Here is a 24,012-nt window from a genome sequence, read left to right as displayed (position 1 = left end):
AGAAGATGGCTTTTGGGCTGTGTAAGATCTGGAATTCCTCTGGCTGGGGAACCTTGTCCCTCCTCCATAACTGTCCTTTTGATACCGAAGGAAGAGGCCAACGAGCTCAAGATTGATTACAGGTAGTAGTTTAATCAGTCATTACAAATACTTACAAGCAAGGTCGGTCTTCGGTCTGGGGCAGCAGCCAGACAGTTCATTGGATCCCCGCCAAGAATCCCAAAAATTCCCATCATAATTACAGAAAACAGATAAAGGCAGGAAGAACTAGCAAGTGCATCACTATCGATTAGTGGATATTTTTGGTTTTCTGCTTAGCAGTGAGCTTGAGCCAGTGTTATGCCCAAACATAAATTTGTGTATGGATCATATGCTGGTCATGTATAGGTTACAGTATTCTTGTTTTGGCTTTCATAGGGCATAGTTTAAGTTTTGACTGAGTGTCTAAAATGTAATTTTGTAGCTAAGTTATAATTATAAACAAGTCACCATGTCCAGGCTTCCACCTGTCACACAGTTTAAGTTTTTATGGCTTTTCACTTATTACGTGTTTTAGGGCTTTTTCCCAATCAGGACCGCACAGGCTGCCTATTAAAATGAGGGCATCATTGGGATGGAAGGGAGTGGATTCCAGGCATGAAGGCAGCCAGTGCAAAAGGCATGAAAGAAAGGATGTGGAAGTATTGTGTTTGAAGAACCAGTTTGAAAACTAGTTTGGCTGTATTGCAGTGGTAGGAGGAATGATATCCCAGCAAGTCTTCAAAGGTAAATTGGAGCCAGGTTGGGAAGAGTTTTAGAAGCTAAACAGAGGAGTTTTTATTTTATCTTGGAAGCAGTAATGATCACAGCACTTAATGAAACATCACTTTGTCAGCAATATAGGGGATAGACAGAAGTAGAGATTTGAGGCTGGGAGACAAATTACGAGGCTTTTGTATTGATCTGGACAGTTATAATGGGGACCTGAAGGTGGTAACTGTGTGTGTGGAGGGATTTTGGGTGCTAGAGATGCTATAGAACTAGAAAGAGGGGGATTTTACAATTAAATCGATAGCCATTGTCCTAAACAACAAAAATTTTTTTTACATGTATCATAATATAACCAAAGGAAGCTAAGCTATCTCCCACTCAACATTTACTAAACCTTAAATTTTAAGTTTTTCCCACATGGTAACATTTTGATGTAAAATCTTTGGGCTCAGAGACTTACCAGGAATGATTTATGGATGAACAAAGTATTTATTAAATTTACCGTAATTGAAGTACTGTGCTAGGTGCTGATGATACAGGGAAAAAAAGGAGGGGGAGATGATCTTTGCTCTCAAGGAGCTCACATTCTAATGAGGAAGACCATACACATGGAAGGTTTCAACTGATGGAAGGATCCTGTGGTCTTTAAGGTGGCAAAACAGATGACATTGTCTCTTCTTTGTTGTCATTTCTGTTGATGAAATTATATTAGTTTCTGGTGTTGAGCCATTTAACCATAGTGAAAACTTTAGTGACAAAGAACTCTTCTTTTTCATTGGTTTGATGGGTTGAGGGAGTGTGAAGAGTCCAGGATAACAAAAAGGTTACTGACCCTAGAAGCTAGAAGGAGAGTGGTGCCCTTGACAGAAAGATGTAGGGAAATATGGAAGAAGGATGGATGAGGGGAGGAGAAAGATAACGGGGTTTTGGACATGTTGAGTTTGAAATTACTCCAGGCCATGCAGTTTGAAATTTCCGGTAGGTGATGATGATGTGGGGTTATAGATTAAAAAATTTGATGTTTAGATGAGTTGAAGTATTAATCAGCCTGGGAGTGTCAGACTTGTGATTTAATGGCAGAACTTAGGACTTCTAAGACTGGCTCTTTACCTTCTGCCTCTGTGACAGTAGTTGGGCCTTGTTATCAGCTCCTCATTCAGTGCTAGTGAGCCATCTAATGTGTAACTAGGCCTCTGTGTACCATTTAGATATGAAGACAGGTATCAGATTTGAGCCTTGAGGTGCTGCTGGCCACTCACTCACTCCTTGTGACTGCTGTTTGCAGTCCTACTTCTTTGCCTCATTGACTGTGGGTTGCCACTATTGCTGAAGGAACCATCCTCATTTCTCTTAGTTGCATGCCAAGTTCATTTCCTGGCTGCTGCTGTTTCCCAGCTTTTCCCGGCTATGCCATGTTGCTTGAAGGTTGTGTTTTTTCCTCTGTATAGCTTATAGTCACTGCTTGCCAGTTTGTATTACTGCAGCTCTTCAAGTAGCCCATTGTGATAACTTCCTTCCAGTATATGCCACCCAATTTGACCATGCCTGTAGCATATAATTCCACTTTACTGTGCATTTTTTGTATTCTCTGATATGTTGTAAAAAAGAAAGCACTATTAACCTGAAAAACAACATGGGGGAAGACATCGTGCTTGCAAAAAATACATATACTTGTTACTCTTGAGAGTTGATGTTAGAGAGCTCCATGTAGCCTGAATGATAATTAATTCCTCCATGAGTTTGTAGTTTATTAAACTTTCTATTTTATCTGAATTCTTTTGAATTCCTAATTTAACATCTATTATGGTTTTAAAGAATGCTAGAGGAAAAACACAATGAAAATTCTATTATGCCTTGCCTTGACTCTTTTTAGTGAGAGCAAAGTCACTGTATTAAATAGGTCTTTCTTTTTTTCTTGTTCTAAAGAAGATCTAAGTTTTCTGGGAAGTAACTTTATGTTACTTTATTTGGAAGAAATCACTAGTTCTTCACTCTTTTTTCCAGCAGTTAAAGTTATACAGTGATTAGACAGAGATGTTTACTTTTCAATGCCTTTATTAATTACTACATTCTTTAATTTGGGGTGATCGGGTTAAGCCTAAAGACTTCTGCTTCTCTCGGCTGTCTTTGCAGAAAACTTAGCATGGTTTTGAGGGAGAATATACAGTTTTTGAACACCAGAGGGTGCCAGAGACTCATGTTACAATTGGCGCATTCGAGGACCAGAATTGATGAGAGTATTAATAAACGCTGTGTAAAAGTCCTGTTTGGTCTCTGCTGTGGGAATATATATTAACTTAATTTCTAGTTACTGAAGTTGCTTTGACAGCTAAATGAGTTCTTAAGGGATTCAGTACATCTCTACTAGTTGACTCAAAAATTAGAAACTTTTAGAAAAAAAACTTTAGGAAAATGCATGATTACATAAAGTTTAAACCCTCTTAATTTAAGAATCGTTGGTGGTGTATATAGCAACATAGTGTATCCTATAAGATTTTACAGCTGGTTGAATAAATTAAATGCTCACCTGATAGAAATCAAAAATTGTTAATGATTATGATATTTTACTCTTATACAAAGCTTTTTAATATATGTTACCTTATTTGATCTACACAGTGTTTTGAGGTGCAGAAAGTAAAAATATTATTTTATGGATAAGGAAACTGAGGATGATAGAGAGATTTTTATTTCTTTAAGGTTACATAGCTTCTGCAAATCTAAGATTTGAACCTAAGTTATCCGATTCTATTACCACTGAAGAACGTAAGTTGTTGGCAGTTAGAATTATGAATTACTTAGGGAAAAAAGGAACATCCAAGTTAGGTTACTTAGAATTTAATCTTGAAGGATGTGGTGGACTTTGTTTGACAATGAGGAGATAAAGGAGACATTCTAAATTGGGGAGCTGCTTCGGGCCATTGCATGATCATGGCAGTAGGTAGCCATCATTGGTTCTGACCTGAAAACTAAACTCTCCTGACAAACATATGCAGAATCAGCTAGGAATAGAAGATTCATTAGGCAGGGAAACTACATGGAGATTCAGAGATTCCTGAAGTAATTTGAATGTCTTGAGGGTTTCTACTCAGGTGGTGATTTGAAGTGTCTAAAGACCATATCTAAGAAGCATTTAGTGATAAAACTCAGTAAAGACTGTGACTTGATTTTATTAAGTGTTTTATGTCCAAATTAGTTCTGGAGGCTGCCAAAATTATAAAAGTGATGGTTCTAATTTTTCAGGAGCTTATGATGTTGGTGAGGAGGCAAAGGAAAGAGTTAAAAGAATAGATGGCATGTGTATATGACAATATGAACAAAGACTATGTGCAGAGACATTTCAGAATAGGTGGGGAAAGTCAGTCTAGAATGTTTTATGAAAGATGCTGAGTTAAACTGTCCCTGGAAGAGTGTAGGATTTGGATTAAAACTATGATGGGCAAAGGGAATTTCAAGTGGGAGGAATAACATGAGAAAAAATAATGTGGTAGAAATCTGTACAATATATATGAGGTATGGAAGGAGACAGGAAGCAGCAGGTGGCTCAGTGGATAGCTCTGAGCCTGTAGTCAAGAATACCTGGGTTCAAATTTGGCCTCAGACACTTACTAGCTGTGTAACCTTGGACAAGTCACTTAACCTCTGTTTGCCTTAATATCCACTAGATCAGGAAATAGCCAACCACTCCAGTATCTTTGCCATGAAAACTATATAATGGTTTGTGAAGAGTTGGAAACAACTAAATGACCAAACAAGGAGATTAATTAAATTCTTGTCATGAGGACTGACCTGTGTGAAGGGGAGATTGCCCTACCAGATAGTAGTGAACAATGGGGTTAGAATGCTAATTGGTTTTGTTTCTTTTTCAAAAAAATAGTCTAAATTCAATTAAGCAAATACTGCATGCTACTTAGTAAATAGTACCGTGTACAGAACACTGTGGGGAGGGAAATAGTTGGGTTTAGGTAGCTTCTGCTTTTTGTGTTCTTGTTCTACATTCCTAGTTGATTCTGTATATATTTGCCAGAATAATTTCTCAATACATTTTTTATCTTAAAACCTTTGTTAAAATACAGTGATGGCTGACTGCTTCTATGTCCATGCTTTGGCCCAAGCTGTTCACTTATTTAGAACATCCTCTTATCTCTTCTCTGTCGGTTGAAGTCCATTGTTATAGTGTAGTAGAACATAAGTGAGTAGTAAAAGGAGGTATACTTAAAAGTATTCCAAAAGTTGGTGTATTTTGTTTTTGTGTCCTTGTTTATAGCCAGGGAAAGTTCTCTTAGTGGGGGTGTGAAGTGGGATTGTAGATTTAGAGCTGGAAGGTATCTCAGAGGTGATCAGATCTCCTCTATCTTCTCACCTCTTCCCTTCCTTTTAATAAGGAAATAATTAGGAAATCACAAAAATATTTTTGTTTTTTGAAACATCAATAAAACTCTTTTTTTAAAGACCATGAGGACAGAGTGGGAAAAGTCAAAGAATTACTTTCATCAAACACTTGAGAAAAGTTTTGGTTGCTACTTACCAATCACCTTCCCAAATTTAAGGAATTTAATTGTTTTCTGCAGGTTGGTAGTGAGATTCTCTACCAGTGGAGACAAGGCAGCTTTCTTCTCTGGACTTTTATTTTAAAGGAATAAGATCTTCCAGTTATTAACTTAAAATACCAACAAAACTAATGACACATACATTTAAAAGTATTTAGTTAAATGGTTTCTACCTATTAATAAATGTTATGACTACTTTTAGTAGTTCCCCCCCCACCTTGTTCTTTTTTCCTTTTATTTCCTTATCCCTACTTGTGTGCTTTTTCTCTTTCATATAGTTACAACTAGTGTAAATATTATTAATTCCATTTCTTCATGTTTTCACATTATTCTGCCTGCCTTTTTGTATATCTCTATATTCATTATCTTGGTTTCTTGATTGCATTATTAACTTTCATCACATCAATAGTAGTAGATAGTAGCTTGGCCAAGAACACCCCAGTTGTTTTCCAGTTCTAGAAAATTAATTCCGAAGAGTAATAGCTCAACCAAGGAAGTTGTTTTTCTTGACTGAAAACAAGTGGGAGTTAATTCCTTGTGAACACTAATTCATTTGTAATCTTTTTTTAAAAACCAAAGCATTATTGTTTTGTTACCTAGGGGAAGGGAGCAAAGTGTGTGTGTCCTGTAGAGTGAATTGATGTATAAAAACACCTCTTTTTACATAAATAAGCTGTATGACAGAGAGTGGGTACTTTTTTTTTTTCCTAACTTGCTCACGATTGCTTGGTACTAAGTGCTCACTTGATAGTACTTTTTGGCAGCACCTGTGTTTTAGAGATTCCTTGGAACACCAGAGAGTTGTGGCACTGCCAGCAAAGCTGAGGTCAAATAATAGTCTGCAGTTGACTGGGAATAGGCTGGATGGTAACTGGTGTTGGCGATTCCAATGTGCTTTTGGCCATTTGAGGACGGTCTATCAAGTTTAGGTATTAATTTATACTCCTTGCTTCTCCTATCATGCCTTTTGATTCCTTCAATATTTGATTAGCTGTTTGACCAGAAGAAAGGAGCTCTTACTCCTAAGTCAGTTTTGAGTCCCAGTAGCAATTTTTCTTCTAAAAATCAAAACTGCTAACAATTCTACTTTGTTAGGGAAGGAATTTGGAAGTAACAGGGAAAAAAGTGTATGTTTTATTTGCCTTTGAAATTCATCCACTTGGGCTATACTCCTCTTTCTGGCTAGCAAGAATAATTGAGAGGTTTTTTGTTTGTTTTTTTTATCAGACTTTACCCAGAATTAGAAGAGAAATGATTATTATGTTTAAAAGAGTATAAACAGTTTCCAGTTCTGTCTTCCCAGGAGTATGAACTTGAGCTTATTTCCTTAGTGGCTGTGGGAGAGAGGGTGTCATTTATACTTGCCATCTGCCTCATTTTCCAGTATTCCTCTCTTGCAGAGAGAGCAGCAGTGACAGTGATGAAAGTGAGCCTTTTTCATTACTGCATAGAATTTACCTGATAAGACCGAGGCTGTAATTTGTCTGGCCAACTGTGGCATAACCTAGAATGGTGCTCCCTTCTTGATGCTAGGGAGGTGAGTGGATAATGTTCTAGTGGAAGAAGGGAGCCTCGTAAACCTGCTTTTAAAAAGTGGGCATTGCTAATTTTATTGTGTAAGGTTAATTAATAATAATAGAATTTAAATAGCAATTTAAAGTTTGCAAAACACTTTCATATGTTATTTTACTTGCTCCTCACAATAATTCTGTAAGGTAGGTGCTAGTATTTAACCCCCATTTTGTAGATGTGAAAACTGAGCTGAGAGAAGTTATGTCTTACCCAGAGGTCCCAAAATATGCAAGTAAGTATCCTAAATGAGGTAGTATTTGAAATGAAATCTTCCTGACTCCAAGTCTAGTACACACGGTAGATAAAGAAGAGCAAGGGAAAACATTTTAAGTTCTCTTTTGAGCCATTTCAAGTATGAGGGTAGTGCTACTGACTTTTTAAAGATTGCATTTTGTTTTTATTGATGTCTTGCATTACGTTGATTTCAAAAAATATTCCTCCTTTTATCTAGAGGGCCCAGTGGATAGAATGCTGGATCCGGAGTCAGGAAGACCTAAATTTTCAAATCCAGCCTCAGACAAATGACTCTGAGCAAGTCACTTAACCTCTGTCTGCCTTGGGTTCCTCACTTGTAAAATGTGTTATTATGAAGATAAAATATGATATTTGTACAGCGCTTAGCATGGTGTGGGGTACATAGTAGATGCTTAATAAATGATTGTTTCCTTCCCTCTACCACTCCCCTCTGTGTAGGGAAAACAGCAATTACAGTGATAAAGGTAGACCTTTTGCATTACTAAATAGAAGTTACCTGATAAGATTGAGGCCCCTTCCCTAGCTTGCCCCCCAGTCCATCTTTTGTAGCAAAAATTTTTTAAATTGGGGGGGAGGGTGGAGCAGTTCAATAATATTAACATAGCTATATCTGACAGTATATACAATATCCTACACCCATAGCCCCCTGCCCCTGCAATGAAGGAAGGAAAGGACATCTCCTTGACTTTTATTCAGAGCCTAGCTTAGTCTTTTTAATTACGCAATTTTGGGGATTTTAAAATTATTGTTTCCATTTACATTGTGTGTATTGTTTTACCAGTTTTGTGTACTCTGCATCAGTTTATATAAGTCTTTCCACGGGGACCATGGACTGAATTTCTGATTGCATTGATGTAGGGAACTCTTAGATGAGGAAACTCCCTTTAGCAATATGGATCTCTGTGACTTTCAGACTCAAGAGTTTCCTAGAGCATTGAGAAGATAATGGCATGCACAGGGTCACAGAGTCTTAGGTATCAGAGGTTGGACTTGACCCTAGGTCATTGTGGTATTAAGACTGACACCTTACCTACTGTACATGCTGCCTCTTAGAAATCCTTTTTATTCTGAATTCTTTTTCTCTGAATTCTTAAGACACAATAATATTCAGTCACATTTACTTGCTACAGTTAGTTTTGCTGTTGCCCAAATGATGGACATCTACTTATTTCCAAATATTTGCTACCCCCCCAAAAAAAACCCCTCTTCTTTATATTTTTGTGTATAGGGGACCTTTTTGCCTTTGACCTCTAAGCGGTAAGATTTCTGGTTCAAAGGGCAATGACATTTTTGTCACTTCATTTTCTTTTTAAACATAATTCCAAATTTATTTCCAGAATAGTTGTATCAAATTGCCAGCCCTACTAACTGGTTAGTGTGCCTGCCTTCTCTCAGGCCCTCCAATATTAAATAACTATTTCCAGTTGCTGTCATCTTGGCCAGTTTTTCTGGATATGTGAGGTAAAAGTCATGAGTAGTTTTGATTTGCATATCTCTTTTCAGTTATTTGGAACTTTCATTCATATAGTTGTCAGTAATTTGCAGTTCTTCACTTGAGAACTGTTTATTCTGGTCCTTAGACCACTTATCCATTGGTGTCTGAGTACCACTGAATTTTTAATAAAATCTTAATAATCAACTTAAAAGTTGGAGAAACCCAGCTTTGCAGACTTTTCACAGTAAGAATGAAGTTCTATTTCTAAACTGTCTTGAAGTTTGGATGGAATGAACATTGTAGTCCCTACTGAGCACATAGAAGGTATTTGAGAAATATTTGTTGGCTGACACTTCCCAGACTGCTGCTATTTAGTAAAGTGCCATATGGACTTAGAATAGTGGAATACTCTACCAAGGTAGGTTATGAAATTTTCTGGCTCTGGACTGCATAAGAAAATCATAGTCTTGCTCTTAGGTTTAGATTAAGGTTACTGTTGTCTAAAGGTAGAGGAATAGATTGTCAGTGTCCTTAGCAGATTTTTAACCAATCCACAAAACTTTTTACTAGCAAAAATTCTTACTTCTTAAAATGTATAAACATAAATTGACTTTCCTTCTTTCCCTTTTTCCTACATTCTGTTCCTACTACTTCTAGTTCTCTCTAATCCCATTTCTTGTCTCCTGAGCTGGCTGGCGCTACTGTGCTGGGGCCATGGCAAAGATCTTATGTGTAAAACAAAACATTTTGGTTGGGAAGTGCTGGGCTAGATGCAGGACCTCATGAAATCTCTTCCAGGCTTGTGATTCTAATATTCACTTTCCTGTCTCTTGAAATAAACCAAAAATTGTCCAAAAGGACTTTGACTATCTTTTCAGGAATTATGCTTTATAGCTCTCATGCTCCATCCTACCCCATGCTTAGAAATCCTGTTCATACTGCTGCCTTCCCTTACTAATATGTAGTGTCTTTTGTCTCCTTCAGGGCTATCTCCTTCCTTCCTCTAGAGGAGTTTTTAATCTGTTCCTCAGCTATATAGGGTGCTGTTCAGTATGGCACTTTCTTCCTCAGCAGGGTCCTCTTCTGCTTCTCCCGACTGTCTGTTACCATGGCAACTGGCAGCTGGGCTAGAGGGAGCTGTGCTCAGCCTGGGGCCAGATGGGAGGAGGTAAAGCAGGCAACAGATCTTGTAGGGGCAGTTCCCTGCATGCCTGTGGAGAAGGATTGTAAAGAGATTCTAGGAAAATGAGGGACATCTTCATTTACTGAAATCATCTTCTAATTCTTTTGGGTCCACTGAGGAGCTAAGGAGTACTGGTCTCCTTCTGCCATCATGTTTCATGTTGGTGTGATCATCATGGGCTGTCCCTGGGATCATAGCCTGTGTATAAGTTCTCAGCAGAAGTAGATCTAGGGGCCCTGGCATCTGGCTTTAATCCATGCCTGATCGCACATATCCATTGTTTTTAGAGCAGTTGTGTAAAAATTATGTTGTCTTTTATTTTCTTGCATGCTATCAAACTATCCTAACTGTATTTTTAAGGGAAGGATGACTTTATATCTTTAATCCAGTCTCTACTTATCATCAATTTTTAAATATCCCCTAATTTATCTTTCTGTAATGGTCAGTTATTTGAACTGTGATAAGGAGAACCTTAAGACTATGTCAGGTGTGTGAGGAAGACCTACAGAAACTATGTCAGGTGGGTGAGGAAGACCTATAGAAAGAGTTCTTTCTTCTGTATATAAGCTTATCTTGTATCTGAAGTCACTACTATTGAATGTGAAAATGTCTATTTTGGGACTTAGAATCATCATCTCTGAGAGTTAGAAGAGGCTTGAGATACTTAGAGAGAGCCAAATTCTCATTTATGGAAAAGGAAACAAGACAACAGAGGTGAAATGGACTGTTCAGGATTGCTTACCTAGTAATTCTGTGGATCTTCCTGTCAGTATAAACACATACCTGTTCCTCTGCTTCCCACTTGGGATATTTGAAGTTTTAATTATCAGTGTATCCAATCTGCTTTTGTCCTTCACTTGTTCAACTATTGTTTCCAGGACTGTGTTTTTGGGGATAGGAATTATTAATACTGTCGTACACCATTTGGCTGGACACTGAGAACATCAGCTCTTGGGCACTTGACCCTGATGATTATATTTTTATTTCCCCTTTCCTTGAACAGGTGCATTAGCCCAGGGATGGTCATTTAATCTCTTGATAGAGCATTTAGCTCAGGTACAGAATCATAGAATTGTTTGAGAAGGTCATTAGTGATTTAGTTCAACCCTACCCCCCATGTTATAGATGGCAGAGTGATGCCCTCAGAAGTTAAATGATTTGCCCACAGTTGCTTAATGAGTTAGGAGCAGAGCCCAGGACCTGAACTGAGTTCTCTGACTTCTAATCCAGGGCTTTTCCTGTCTTTATAAAAGAGAAATAATACCTTGGTTATGCCACCATGGTTAAACTATATCTGTGTATGTGGAGTGAGAAGGGAAGTGCTTGGTGATGCTTACGGTGAAAAGGATGCTTTTATTGATTATGTTATTCCCCATTCCCTAAGTTGTACATTCTGATTTTGTAGCCATGTAGCATTTCTTTGTCTAATAGCATAGCTGCTTTTTTCCTGCTAGTTGCACAGCTAGCAGAAAGGTGTAGATTTCCCATGTTAGGCCCTACAATTATTTGTTTTTGTGCTTTTTAATGGTGTGACTCATTTGAAGAGTATGAATTAATTTATTCTTTTTTTCTATACACAGAGTACAGTAAAAAGTAGATTCAAGAAAAAAATACTTGGTCTTAACTTTGTTACGATGGGTAATGATTTATTAGTATCAAAATGCCCTCTCTGGGAGACATTTGTGTAAGTACTATTAGAAATGGTTTAGGAATCAGGGACTTGTTCCTGCTGCATGTAAAGGAATGATGGCATATCATTCCTTCATCAGTGTCTGACTCTCTGTCTCTGGCTCTCTGTCTCTCTCTTCTTTTTGCTTTTTGATGAGGCAGTCGGGGTTAAGTGACTTGCCCAGGGTCACACAGCCAATTAGTGTTAGGTGTCTGAGATCAGTGTCTCTTAAGGAACAGTTACTTAACCCTTTGATTTTCACTAGAACATGGACCTCTCCAAAGATATATCATATTGGTGGTTCTTTCTTCCCCCTCATAGCCTAGTGTCAATGTTGTAGACAGATGTCTTGACTGGGATGGACCTGAGTAACTTGCAATCACTGTGGATGAAGGAGGTGAAAGGTTCTGTTGTGGTTCTACTGTACTTTTGATGTTTTTGATCTCTCTCATTGTGGGGGCGGAGGGAAAGAGGAATAGAGCAATGGAAGGTAAGTTGTCTTGAGATCCCTCCTGCCAGATTAGAATGTGCTTTATTTAGCACTGGTGGTATACTGTACTGTATTTCTGTCAGTGGTCCAATAAAAGAACAAAGCAAAGAACTTGTCTTTCTGTTAGAGATGAAGATGACATCAATGACGTCACTTCCATGGCAGGAGTCAACCTCAGTGAAGAAAACGCCTGCATATTAGCAGCAAACTCTGAATTAGTCGGCACACTGACTCGCTCTCATAAAGAAGAACCATTCCTTTTTACGGGGGCTCTCCAGAAGAGAATTTTAGACATTGGTAAGTGTGAATATTTATGTGAGTAAAGTGTTTGGTGTTGATGCATATAACGAAAAGGATACAAAAAGCTAATTGCCACATTTGACCGTACTAGTTATCAAGGGGAAAAACTTTCTAGTCCTAGTCTAATGGCCCCAGAATTCCTTGAGACTTAAAGAAGATGCTTCAGATTTTCATAAATGTGGGCGGAAAGTTTTTTTGGGTTTTATTTTTAACATGAAAAATAACATATGCGTACCCACAAGCACACACTCCTTGTATTCACATTCCTTTGGTTTAGTAGAGGAATTTGCATCTTTTCATATGTGGACCCATATATACATATTATGTTGTGTGTCCCTTCTATCATTTCATAGATTGTATGAGGATGTGGCATAAGGGGTGTGTGTGTGTGTACGTACATGTTTACATGAATAAATGTACACACAGTCACGCATGTTTGTCATGTGTATACCTATATAAATAGATAGTATGGAGATGTGGCATAAGGGGGGGGTGTGCGTGTGCGTGCATGTGTATATACACATATAAAAATGAGCCAAGGAGAGCAAAGTTCCTTTAAAATCTTAGTTCTAGCATAAGATTCATCCCATCTCAGTCTTAAAAGGACTTATGACTATGGAAAGTAAGGATGTTCTCCAGCAAGCCTAAGAAATTAGCAGGAGTACATTTTACCTGTGGAGGGAGGTGGCAGAGAAAATGCCAATAATCTGGGTATGATGCTTGGAGATGCATATCCTGACATTACTAGAGGAATGTATGCTTTTTTGGTCTGCATTCTCATGGCCCTACCTCATTGTTATAGTATCCCTTCTCTACCATCTGGTCAGTTGATTGAAGGAAGTATACAGGTAAGCTTTGACCATGGATCAATGAGGATCTTTATTTTTGTTTGAAAGAGTAACGCAAAAATCTCATAGAGCTAGTCTTTTTGAGATTTAACCTATGTATTTTTTTAAAATTATAACCTGTATTTCAGGTGTATTTCACATTTAAACAATTCATTTTTATTCTGAACTTAAAACATGCATTTCCAGATGCATACTTGAACAGTAAAAAAGGATTGTAACGTGAAATTGTTCTATGCGTACCTCACCTGTTGACTACATAGTAGGCTCATCTTGTAGCTCTCAAAGCTGTCTTGCTTGTCTGTGCTTCTTTCTTGGCTTCTTTCTGTTATCTTCTATGCATCTTTAAAAAAATGTCAGATGTACTTCATACTCAGCTAATCTAAGAAAATGTAGTGAGTACTTACTGTATACAAGGCATTTAAATCTAGCATGAAAAGCACAGTTTTCTCAATTTGATTTTAGAAGGGTTTATTCCTTTTTAGTCTTGCAGACAAATTAAAATTTGCTCATCCTCCAAAGAGGAGATCAAGGTCAATGGATACTAGTTTTGAAATTTCAATTTTAACACAAATGCTTACCGAACAGTGATTGTATATTTCCTTAATGGGATGTTTGCTTACCTCTTCTTTGGATCTGTCATTACATATATAGAGATAGCTCCCTCTAAGGTATTCTGGGATCAACCAGATCCTTTGTTAGCTTTTTGTGTAGTTACCAGTCTGTGGTGATGGCATGTACGATTTTATCTACCTTTTTCTCCCATTCACCCCCATGTGGGAATACTGTCATCAAGAGGTGTTTTGACTGTTGGATAAGGGCAGACATTTTTGCTGTGCCATTATTCTGCTTCACTCCATATGAAATTTATTTCTAGCATGATAAAAGATCTTGATTATGGTAAGGGAGCACATTAACATTGGCATAGATATCTTGATAATCTGGGACATTGTTTTGGGGTCAAGTATTTTGTGATTGGGGGTGGGACACTTGCTTAGGAAGCAGACACTGTTAATCCTATTATTTTAATGTGATGAAATTGTAGGCAGTGTTCATTCCTGAGTTATCCGGGAAGCTTTGGGGTTTTTCTCTCTAGTTCAAACCATAGGCTATAACTACATTATATATTCTAGGAAAAAATGATTTTTCATTTAAGTAAAATCATTTAAAAGAGAAAATTGGTGAAGATTAAGATCTTAATTTTACAAAACTAGAAAAAGGCCATTTGTCCTAAGAATTAGATTGAAAAATAACTCTAGTCCCTTTGAGTAATGTTAGAAGACGAAACAAGACAATGTTCTGTCTTAGTAAATTAGTATATACAAATAATTGATTAACTATACGAAAGGCTGACAAGCCTAATTTAAAACTTATATTTAGTAATTTTTTTCATTTTATAAAAATAAAAATAAAATTTGTTTAAATGGTATTTAACTATGATTTACTTGTTTTTGTGGTTTCAAATACTTCAGCATATACTTTTTTCATTAGCTGCTTGGTGAACAATGTTGAGAGTATCTTTGAAATGAGTAGGGATTGTTTTCAACTAGATATTCCCAGTACCTGTTTATCTGCAGTTTGTATAACTTTATGACTTAATATAAAAATGGAAACTTTTTTTGTAAGCTTTTTTCAGAGTGTTGTGGAATAGGGATGGGAGAGGGATGCATTTTATATGAACTTTCTGTTTTGTGTAAATTTAAGCTGAAATTTTTTAACAAAAATGGTTGTTATTTATTTAGAATGCCTATCCCTGCCATCTTGAAGGGACCATATACAGATTTATAGTTGGAATAGTCCGTACATGTCAGAACTGCACAGGGGAAGTAACTTTCCTAAGCTCACACAGGTAAAAACAGATGGGAATTGAACCCAGATCATTTGACTCTCAATAAGCCATTCTCACATTTTTTGGTCTTAGGACTCTTTTGTACCCTTAAAAAATTGAGGGACTCCAGAGAGCTTTTGTTTGCACAGATTGTATCTATTGATATTTACCGTATTAGAAACTAAACATATATGTGTGTATCTGTACACGTGTAGATACGCACACACATACATAGACATATCTGAAATGAACAATAAACCCATCATATGTTAACATAAATAACATTTTAGAATGTAAAATAATGTTTTTCAAAATCAGAACATTTTTGTGAGAGGAGTAACATTATCCAAATTTTTTGGGTGGGGAAAGGCAGTGCAAAAATCTTTTTCATGTCTGGTTCAATAGAAGACAGTTGACTTTATATCTGCTTCTATATTCAGTCTTCTGTGATATTATTTCTTTTTAAATATATGACACAATATGTAGTTGGAAAAAGAAGTGTTTTAATAGGCATATAAGGTCTTAGTATTGTTATGAAAATAGTTTTGACCCTATGGACTCCCAGAGAAGAGTCTCAAGAGACACCCAGGGATGTCTGGACCACATTTTGAGAACTGTTGTTGTTATTATATTGTTATATATTAACTGCTATTAATACTAACAACCAGTATATAATAATAGCTAGCATATATAGAGAGCTTTTAAGATTTGCATAGCACTTTACAGATGTTATCTCATTTAATTATATTTATATGTATAATGTGTTAAAGTTTGCAACATACTTTATATATGCTGATTTAATCCTTAATACAACCCTGAAAGTTGCAAATGGAGGGCTCTTTACATTATACCTTGCTGTATCTTTCCCAAAAATGTCTTTCTCTGGTATAGATGCTATCAAAAAAACTCAACTATGTTGCTATAAATGTGGATTGTTAATTTTTTTTAACACTTAACATGAAATAGATCATTTTATCCCTATTTTTTAATTTGTATTAAAATTGTTTCCCCTTTCTGTGATTATCTTATCTTTCAGAATGGTTAATCCCAGAATCATTCATTTGACTCTTGACATGTATTTTCTGCTTTTGTATTGCTATGTGGTTATGAATTCATAGCATGTCAGAGAAAGCAGTAAAACAGTGTGATACATTAGAAAAAGTGATGGGCTTTAAATCCCAGCTTTAACGTCACCCATATGACCTGGAGTAAGTCTGTTAACTTCTGAGGCTCAGTTTCCCCATCTGTAAAATGAGAGGGGATTCAACTAAATAACTGCTCAGGTCCCTTCCAGTTCTCATTCTGTGATCAGTTAGTCTTTTGACTACAACCATGCAATCAGAGTCTGATTGAAGAGGCCATAGGAAGCTTTTTTAGGTTTTTCATCCTACTTAATATTGGAGAGGAACATTCTCTTTCAGATTCCTGCAAAGGAAACCAGACTTATCAGAGCTGCCTTTTCTCTAACCTTGCTGTCCTACTGTCTGGCCTGTAGGTTCCTAGGTTGAAAGGAAGTAATGAAGCATTTTGTGATTTATAAAAGGTTCTTTGAGAAAACCAAGCCGAATGTGGAGACAGAGCCTCAAACTATTGTGCTATACCTTTTGCCACAATTAAAGCAAAAGTCCGTATTTTAAATGATAATGGCACAGAATGTAAGCTCTTTGAGGACAGGAACTTTTTGGTTTTGGTTTTTGTATCCTAAGGACCTAGCACAGTACTTTGCATATTGCCTTGCATTTAAATGGTGTCTTATTAACTGAAAAGAGTTTAAAAAGAGAGTTGAATTGTTCTGTCTTTGGTGAGAGGGTAAAGATTTGTCTCATAATCTTTTGTGTGCGTGATCACACACATACTTAAATTTTTAATTTTTAAATTTTTTCCCCAATTAACAAGTATTTGTTTTCTCTCCCCATTAACCATCATACTCAAGGAAAATAAATACCCATATTGGACATGTCCGAAAACCAAACACACACCACTTTCAGCACCATTAAAAGACTTTTAATTTGGCTACTGTTGTATGTACATTAATAGGCTTAAGTTTGTAGTGTGTGTGGGTGGATACACACTTCAGAAATATTCTTTAGCCACTAATGAGGAAGCGTTGAAGTAATGTTTTACCTTTGGGTATGTAGTCTAAATTGTTTTATGAAATTATTCTTTCCATATTTAATCAAGGAACTTTACCTTCCCCTCTTAATAAGAAAGGGGCTAGTAACAGGCATACTCTGGTAAGAGATTTTTAAATAGACATATGAGATGACACTTTGGAACCTGATTCTGTTCATAAATTGGCTACCAGGTTGCTTGTTACTTCCTAGAAATAATGACCTCATAGTCACAAATAAAGTTAAGCATGAACAAGAAATGTGTAGGGTTTAACAAGCGTGTAGAGACAATAGTCATATTCGAAATTCGTTTAAGTAAATGGCATGAATTGTTAACAACTACTGCGTTAAACAGGGCACAATGTAATTTTCTGTTTTAAAAATTACTAAAATTAACAGAATATGTCACTAATTTCTACAGTTATTGTTCTCTCCCTTGAACACTAGACTTGATTTGTGTTCTTATTAACTTTGTCCTATAAATGACCTTGCATGGAGAATGATTCCAGGGGCTAAGTGAAACAATGTCTATATTTTCTGAAGCTTCAGGCTAAGTTTTATTAATGTAATGTCTAAGATCTTTGAAGTTGTGACTTTACCAGGAAAATCATAATCTCCAAACCTTTATTCATAATGGGTATGACTTCCAGGGGGAACAGAATACCTGCTGTGCTAATTATTTCAATTATCAGCTACTGCTAAAACATGTAATGGATTTTCTCTGCTTCCACAGGTAAAAGGCATGACATTATGGAACTTAACTCTGATGTTGTGAACTTGATCTCCCATGCTACGCAGGAGCGATTACGAGGCCTTATAGAGAAACTGACTATAATTGCTCAGCATCGAATGACAACCTGCAAGGTAAAGGAAATCATTAAGGAAGTTCTGAGTACTTTTTTTTCCTTCTTTCCCATTTTAGAAGGTCCATTTATTTTGTGTTTTCACATTCCTAAGGAAACTAGCCAAGTTAAATTATTATGTAGTTGGTATTTGTGTAAAATCATTCATACTCTTAATTGTTGCATCATTTTAGAGCATGCACATGTTTTCTATGTACACATAGAAAAATAGAATTAAAATTTAAGTAGTTATCCAAGGGTTTGTGGTGGCAGAGACTAAAACTTTCAACTTCAGGTTTCACCTCAGTAAGTTCATGTTGGAAGAGAAGTAAATTAAAGAGTGCCATGCTGTCTCCCTTTTAGTTTTGTAAAAATGGTAGCACCATGGTTTATCATTCATGTTCCCTGTTAATATAAGGCACAGGAACCCATTGAATGAAAGCTGATGTCCCTGGTGAACATGACTGCCTGCATTGGTAATAATCACAGATCCAAATGCGTAGTGTCCCTGGTGATGTGCTCACACTCACTAGCCATTCTCAAGATGAAGGCACTGGAGGCAGTTGTTAGTTTGGGGAGGAAGAAATGATTGGGCGGTGAGTAAGCCTATCTCTTTTCCTACATCAAGGAATACCAGTAATTGCATTTGGAGTAAGATTGCATGTGAATGACAAAAGGCTGGGATGAAAGATCTTAAAACATTTGGGGTTTGTAATATGGTCACCACCATGGTGCTCTAGCCATAGGTTAAGAGGAATCCAGGGGAATATGAGCTGCCACACCACAGGTGAGTCCCCTGGAGCAGTTGCCTTACTTTCTGTACTTCACTTGGACCTTTGGGAGGATTGGGTTGTTGTGGCTGAGGTCTACAAATAACATGATAATTCTCTTAGTGAAAATTTGCTGGGCTGAGCAATAGCCGTATTAACTCAGCAATAGAAAAGACTCTGGAAAAACAAAACCTGAGGGATCAAGAACACTGTTTCCAGAGCCCCAGGGAGTGAAGCTGTGTATACTTTTTATTATTCTCTAGTCTTAGACTGAACTGAAAACTTTGCATGTGAAACTTCTAATATTAATCTATCTTGAAGCATACTTATAGCTTCTATTAACTCTGGTTTTTTTCCTCAGATTAAAAATGAGCTTCAATCTCTAAAGCTTTGTTACTTTTTACATTTTTGAGCAATGCTTCTTTCTCTAATTCTTTTTTTTTTTAAAGCAGCTATACTCTTGTTTTAAGTATGCACGCATCAGTGTAGCCACATTTTCATTGGATTGTTCTTATACAAGTTTTAACTTAGTCTGTCAATACTAGGTAACAAAGTTTTGGAATTTGTTGTTTTAAAAGTCGTGTTTAGCATCCTGAATACCATTCAGTATGCTATTGCATGTAGTTTTTAGGCTGGAACTTATTGTATGTGCTGACAACATCTGTTCTAAGGCTTTTCCTGCTCCTAGCAAGCTGGGATAGCATATTCATTACCTTAAAGACCTCCATAGGAAAAAGATTGTGGCCTCTTCATCTTTCTGCCCCATACAGCTGTCCTCGTTGCCCCATGTTTCCCTATGAAAGGAGTTATTCAGATAGAGAGGCAGCTACTACATCCTCCTTTGCCTTAATTTAGCCCTGTTTGATTTCAATTTTGAATGCTTTGATTGTCATCACCCTTGTCCATGGTGCATGGATTTAGCTTCTTTCTTGTACTTCAAGCTCATCTGAATCATCATTTTTTCACCGTCTGTTCTGCCATTGTGATAGATACTTGCCACACTTATGAAGGGGCAGTTCTTCTTGTCACTGACTGCTGCTGACTTTTCTACTTTCTGATGTGTTTTCCCTTGGGTTGCTTTCTTTAGTTCTATACTTAAACACAGACTCTCTTGCAGTGCTTCCTATTCATGTAAATGGAACTCTTTAAAGAGGCAGCAAGTCACATAACTTGCTATTGATGTTGCTGCCAGGTGTTTTCTCACTGAAGAGATGTGCTTTATAACCTTCTTTACAGGACATTTGCTGCAGAGATGGCTCACTTTTTCACCCCCCCCCCCCCGGGAGATGTCACATTTCCTTCATTGGATATGGTTTGGTTCTTGGCATTGATGGCATTTGGTCTGTGTTGTTTCATTTATTCTTAGTAGAGTGTTTAATATATAGTAGTCCTAAAATTCTTTGAAGCATGCCTTTTTTTCTGTTTGTACATGAAGAATTCAGTTGGGTCTACCAGCTGGATAGAGAGGAAGGAACGTGGTGAGGTCAGGGTTACTGTTTAAGGTTTGGGACTCAGTAAGAAGAGAGAGGGAGGGGCTCATTTGTGGAGCAACATCTGGAAAAGTAAAGAAAGATGGGTTATGCCAGGGGCAGCTGTATTTGAGTAGAGAGATCTCAGCATGGCAATGAGATTGGGCCAAAACTCTGCTTTGTACCCCCCTTTCATTTAGTGTGTTGTGTTCCATTTTAAATTAAATCCTGTCAGTAAACTATCTCCAGAGTGTCTGAAAATGAAAATGGGTAAAGATGCGGTATTTAAGAAACCACTAGTGATTTTGTTTATACACTTCTATGGTTGGCCTGTAATTTATTCCATACTTTTATCTTGTATTATTTAACTCTATAAAGCATATGAGGATTCTTTTTTGTATTAGACTCTAAGCAAAATAAGTAGTACTATTACATCTTTTCCTCTTAAAGTATGTAATACGCTTTTTGATCTGGTTAAATACAAACAATAAAAATTTAATTTTAAAAGTAGAATTCTGGGCATATGAAACCCTCCCTACTCCACCCTCCCCTGGTTATTTGAAACCCTTGTAAGTATAAGAATGAAAGAAAGATGGGGATGGGGACAGAAAGTATTTTTGATTTTAGAGGTTTTAAAAAGTATCTAGCTGTTGGATTAAATGTTTCAAGAAACATTTCTTTTCAAAATTTGCTATAAAGGTCATCCTTAAGTGAATGAATTAACATTAATAGGGAGAATCTTTTTAAAAAGCTTGATGGCAAGAACTTTTTTTTTTTTAAATCTAGCATTCCTCCTTAAAAAAGGCAGAGGGACATGTGAAGTTGTAGTGGTATTCATGAAAAATATTAGAAAATACCAACTCTAGAGACTTTTCACTATTTAACCCAGAGTATTTGAGTTAGTGGAACATTGCTTGTGTTTCTTAGACATACCTATCAGTTAAATGCAAACTGTACCAGCTTTTGGCCCAGTATAGTATTTATAACATTAAATAAGGTTTTACCTTGTTCTGAATTTTACAAAGAACTTAAGTCACAAGGAATAATTTTAACAGGAATGTATGTGAGACTGTTCTTCTACCAGAATATCTTTAGGGGAAGTGACTATTTCCTATCTTTTTGTCTTTTTTCTATTGCTATTCTCTTCTCTCTCTATTCTTTCTACATTTTAAAATTTGGTTTGATTTGAAAACCATGGGATGGATGATTCCCTACAACCTTTTGAGTATTAAGTAGTAGATTATGTAATTTAGATTATGTAGTTTGTAGCTCAATCTTATTTTCAACTTTTTATTGATGACACTTCCTATTTTGATATTCTAAGATATAGGCAGGAGAATTAGTGATTTCACCTAAACTTTTGGGGAAAATAACCACTTAATTATTACCTTTCCATTTCTAGGAAAGATATAAAAGACCTTCTTGGTAGAAGGTGGCAGACATGTAAATATTATCTCCTCACATGTGTCTCTTCCATTCTATTAGTGTTAAAAATCATGAGCTTTTGTTATGCAAAGAGCTATCTGTATGAAGTGAGACTCAGTTCCATAATCATTGTCTGTTTCTTTGCAGGAGAGTGAAAATTATGTCATGTCTAGTGATACCAGGTCACAACTTAGATTTCTTGAGAAGCTGGATCACATCGAAAAACAGCGAAAGGATGAAGAAGAACGAGAGATGTTGCTCAGAGCAGCTAAGGTAGGGGCCTACTTATCTTAGAGTAAATGTAACTCGATGATGAGGTCAGGATTCATTTGATTGCTTGCCTTCTTAGTTATGTTAGACAAAATATACTTATTTTGTCTCAAAAAATATTTCAGAAAAATATTGATTCTGATATCAACTTAGTTTGCATGTCAAGGATACTAGTCATGTTAGTCTGTTGCGATACATATCCGTTGAGGCATAACATTTATAGGGTTTTTAAAAATGGTTTATTAACGTGCCAAGGAGAATTTGAGAGAAGGGAGTTTGAGGAGCAGGCAGCAGTATTATTGGAAAAAAGAGGAGGGGAATGGATGAGGAAGCAAAAATACTTGATGGTAGAAGGAAAAACAGTAGATTAAAGTCAGGGTACTAATGCTGTGGCAGTGATTTTTATTTAATGTTGTATTGGACTTCTTATGCCAGATGGAACTTTGGGCAAACCATGTCACTTAATTTCTTGGGTTTAAGCTACACCACCTATAAAATGAGACCAACCTCTAAAGTTCTTCAAGCTCTGCATCCTGTGAAAGCAAGTCTATAGTCATTGATAATCTACGATAGCCCAAGTGTACCTACCAACTATTTAAATATTTTACAACTCTGAGTTATGGCAGCCAACCTTAAAAGGCTGAGCTTCCCAAAGCATGTCCCTGGACTTTGTAACTCTTCAGTGTCATTTCCCAGTCTTTCCTTGGCCTCTTCCACAATTGAAATATTTCTTTAAGATCTCTCTCAGTTTTACAGAATCTAAGTTGGAAGAGACTTTTCAGTCCTCTAGTTTAACCAAACCTGTCCAGTCCTTTCTTGAATTGCCAGTTTGAGGAGCATTTATCTGTTTTACAGGCATAGTTTGCAGGGATAATAGCTTCCGAGTTCCTCATAACTATTCAGTAGTATACTGATTACTTTCGTGGTATAGCCTTCTTGTCACAACCATTAGCTTATTTTACGTTTCATTTCTCTTATCCCTCAACTCCATTATTGCTATTATTAGCATCTGCTATCCCACTGATCCTTTCTTGTTGGCCTCAGTACTCTTGGACAAAGAAAGGACGAGGTGTTATAAACAAAGGATCAGTAGAGTCCCTTCTATTTCTAAAACTATAATCCTGCGATTATAGGTGTAACAATTTCTTTCTCATTTTTTTTTTCAGTCTTAACAGTATAGAAATCCTAAAAATAGAAACGCCTTTTACCTGCTTCTCTCCCACTATCCTTCATTCTTTGGGGAGACTTCTCTTTTAGGGAGGCCAGGACTGAGAAATGGCAGTTTAGAAGGGGATGTTGATTTAGAGGATAAATTTGAGAATTACTGACAATGTTAAATTACTGTGGTCTACATTGGTGGAGTGAGGTCCCAACACTACCACTCAGTCACAAATCCTTTATGGGTTCTTTACTGTTGGACCTATTCAGTATAATTAAATGTTATTTGCATTGGTTAGCATTGAAATAAAGTTATGTTGGTAGAATTGGAACTAAAATTAGAGCTTTCACTAATTAGTTTTTTTGTTCCAAGGAGAACTTTGCAACTACTTAATGGAGGCTTTTAAAATGACAGTGTTCTTAAATCTTAATTCTTTTTTTTATGTTGTCCTATAATACAAATAGCCAAGAGGTTATTCAGTGAAATTAGTAGCAGGTAAACATGTACAACAAAGGAAAGCACTTCACCTTTTGTTTGGTTAGTGATTGCAGAATTTCATAGCTAGAAAAAGTTTTAGCTTAGATTTATATGGGTTGGATAACTTTGTCAAGATGATTGTATTTGCTTGTATTTAAATGCATTGCTCCAGGTTATGAACTGGTGGCTGTTGGGGTCAGGAAGAGATCATTTTCTGTTCTCTTACTACAGAATTTAATAGCTCTTCCTTTTTGTTTAAAACATGGCATCTGTCCCTAAATCCCCATAGTTCTCTTTTTACACTCTTCAGAATCACAAAATTAGAGAGTTGGAAAGAACCTCAGGGGTCACCGGGTTCAACTCATTATACCATGATGATTAGCTATTCAGACTATAGGAAGAGGAACCTCTAAAGCAGCCTCAGCTGCTCTAATTGTTAGGACATCTTTCCTGACATCACCCATCTCTCCTGGCAGGTCCTCTGGAGCCAGAGAGAGCAATCTAATCTCTCCTTCACATGACAGCCTTTCACATATTTTAGGTCCTGCTATCCTTACCTCAGCCTTCTCTGGGCTAAACATACCCAGTTCGTTCAGCCCATCCTCATATGTCATG

General features: G+C 36.7%; 1 protein-coding gene across 1 annotated transcript in view; it reads left to right on the top strand.

Moving 5' to 3' along the window:
• Positions 1 to 24,012, top strand: part of TAF4B (TATA-box binding protein associated factor 4b) — a 182,353-nt gene that overhangs the window by 81,164 nt on the left and 77,177 nt on the right. The window contains 3 exon segments of the mRNA XM_020968729.2: positions 12,029 to 12,198; positions 17,719 to 17,849; positions 21,639 to 21,764. Of these exon segments, the coding sequence (XP_020824388.1) occupies positions 12,029 to 12,198; positions 17,719 to 17,849; positions 21,639 to 21,764 (427 nt within the window).

Source organism: Phascolarctos cinereus, unplaced genomic scaffold, assembly GCF_003287225.1.
Source record: "Phascolarctos cinereus isolate Bilbo 61053 unplaced genomic scaffold, phaCin_HiC Scaffold_4;HRSCAF=312, whole genome shotgun sequence".
Taxonomy (NCBI): Eukaryota; Metazoa; Chordata; class Mammalia; order Diprotodontia; family Phascolarctidae; genus Phascolarctos; species Phascolarctos cinereus.
Note: the sequence above shows the minus strand (reverse complement) of the source record. Positions and strands in the feature narration are given on the sequence as shown.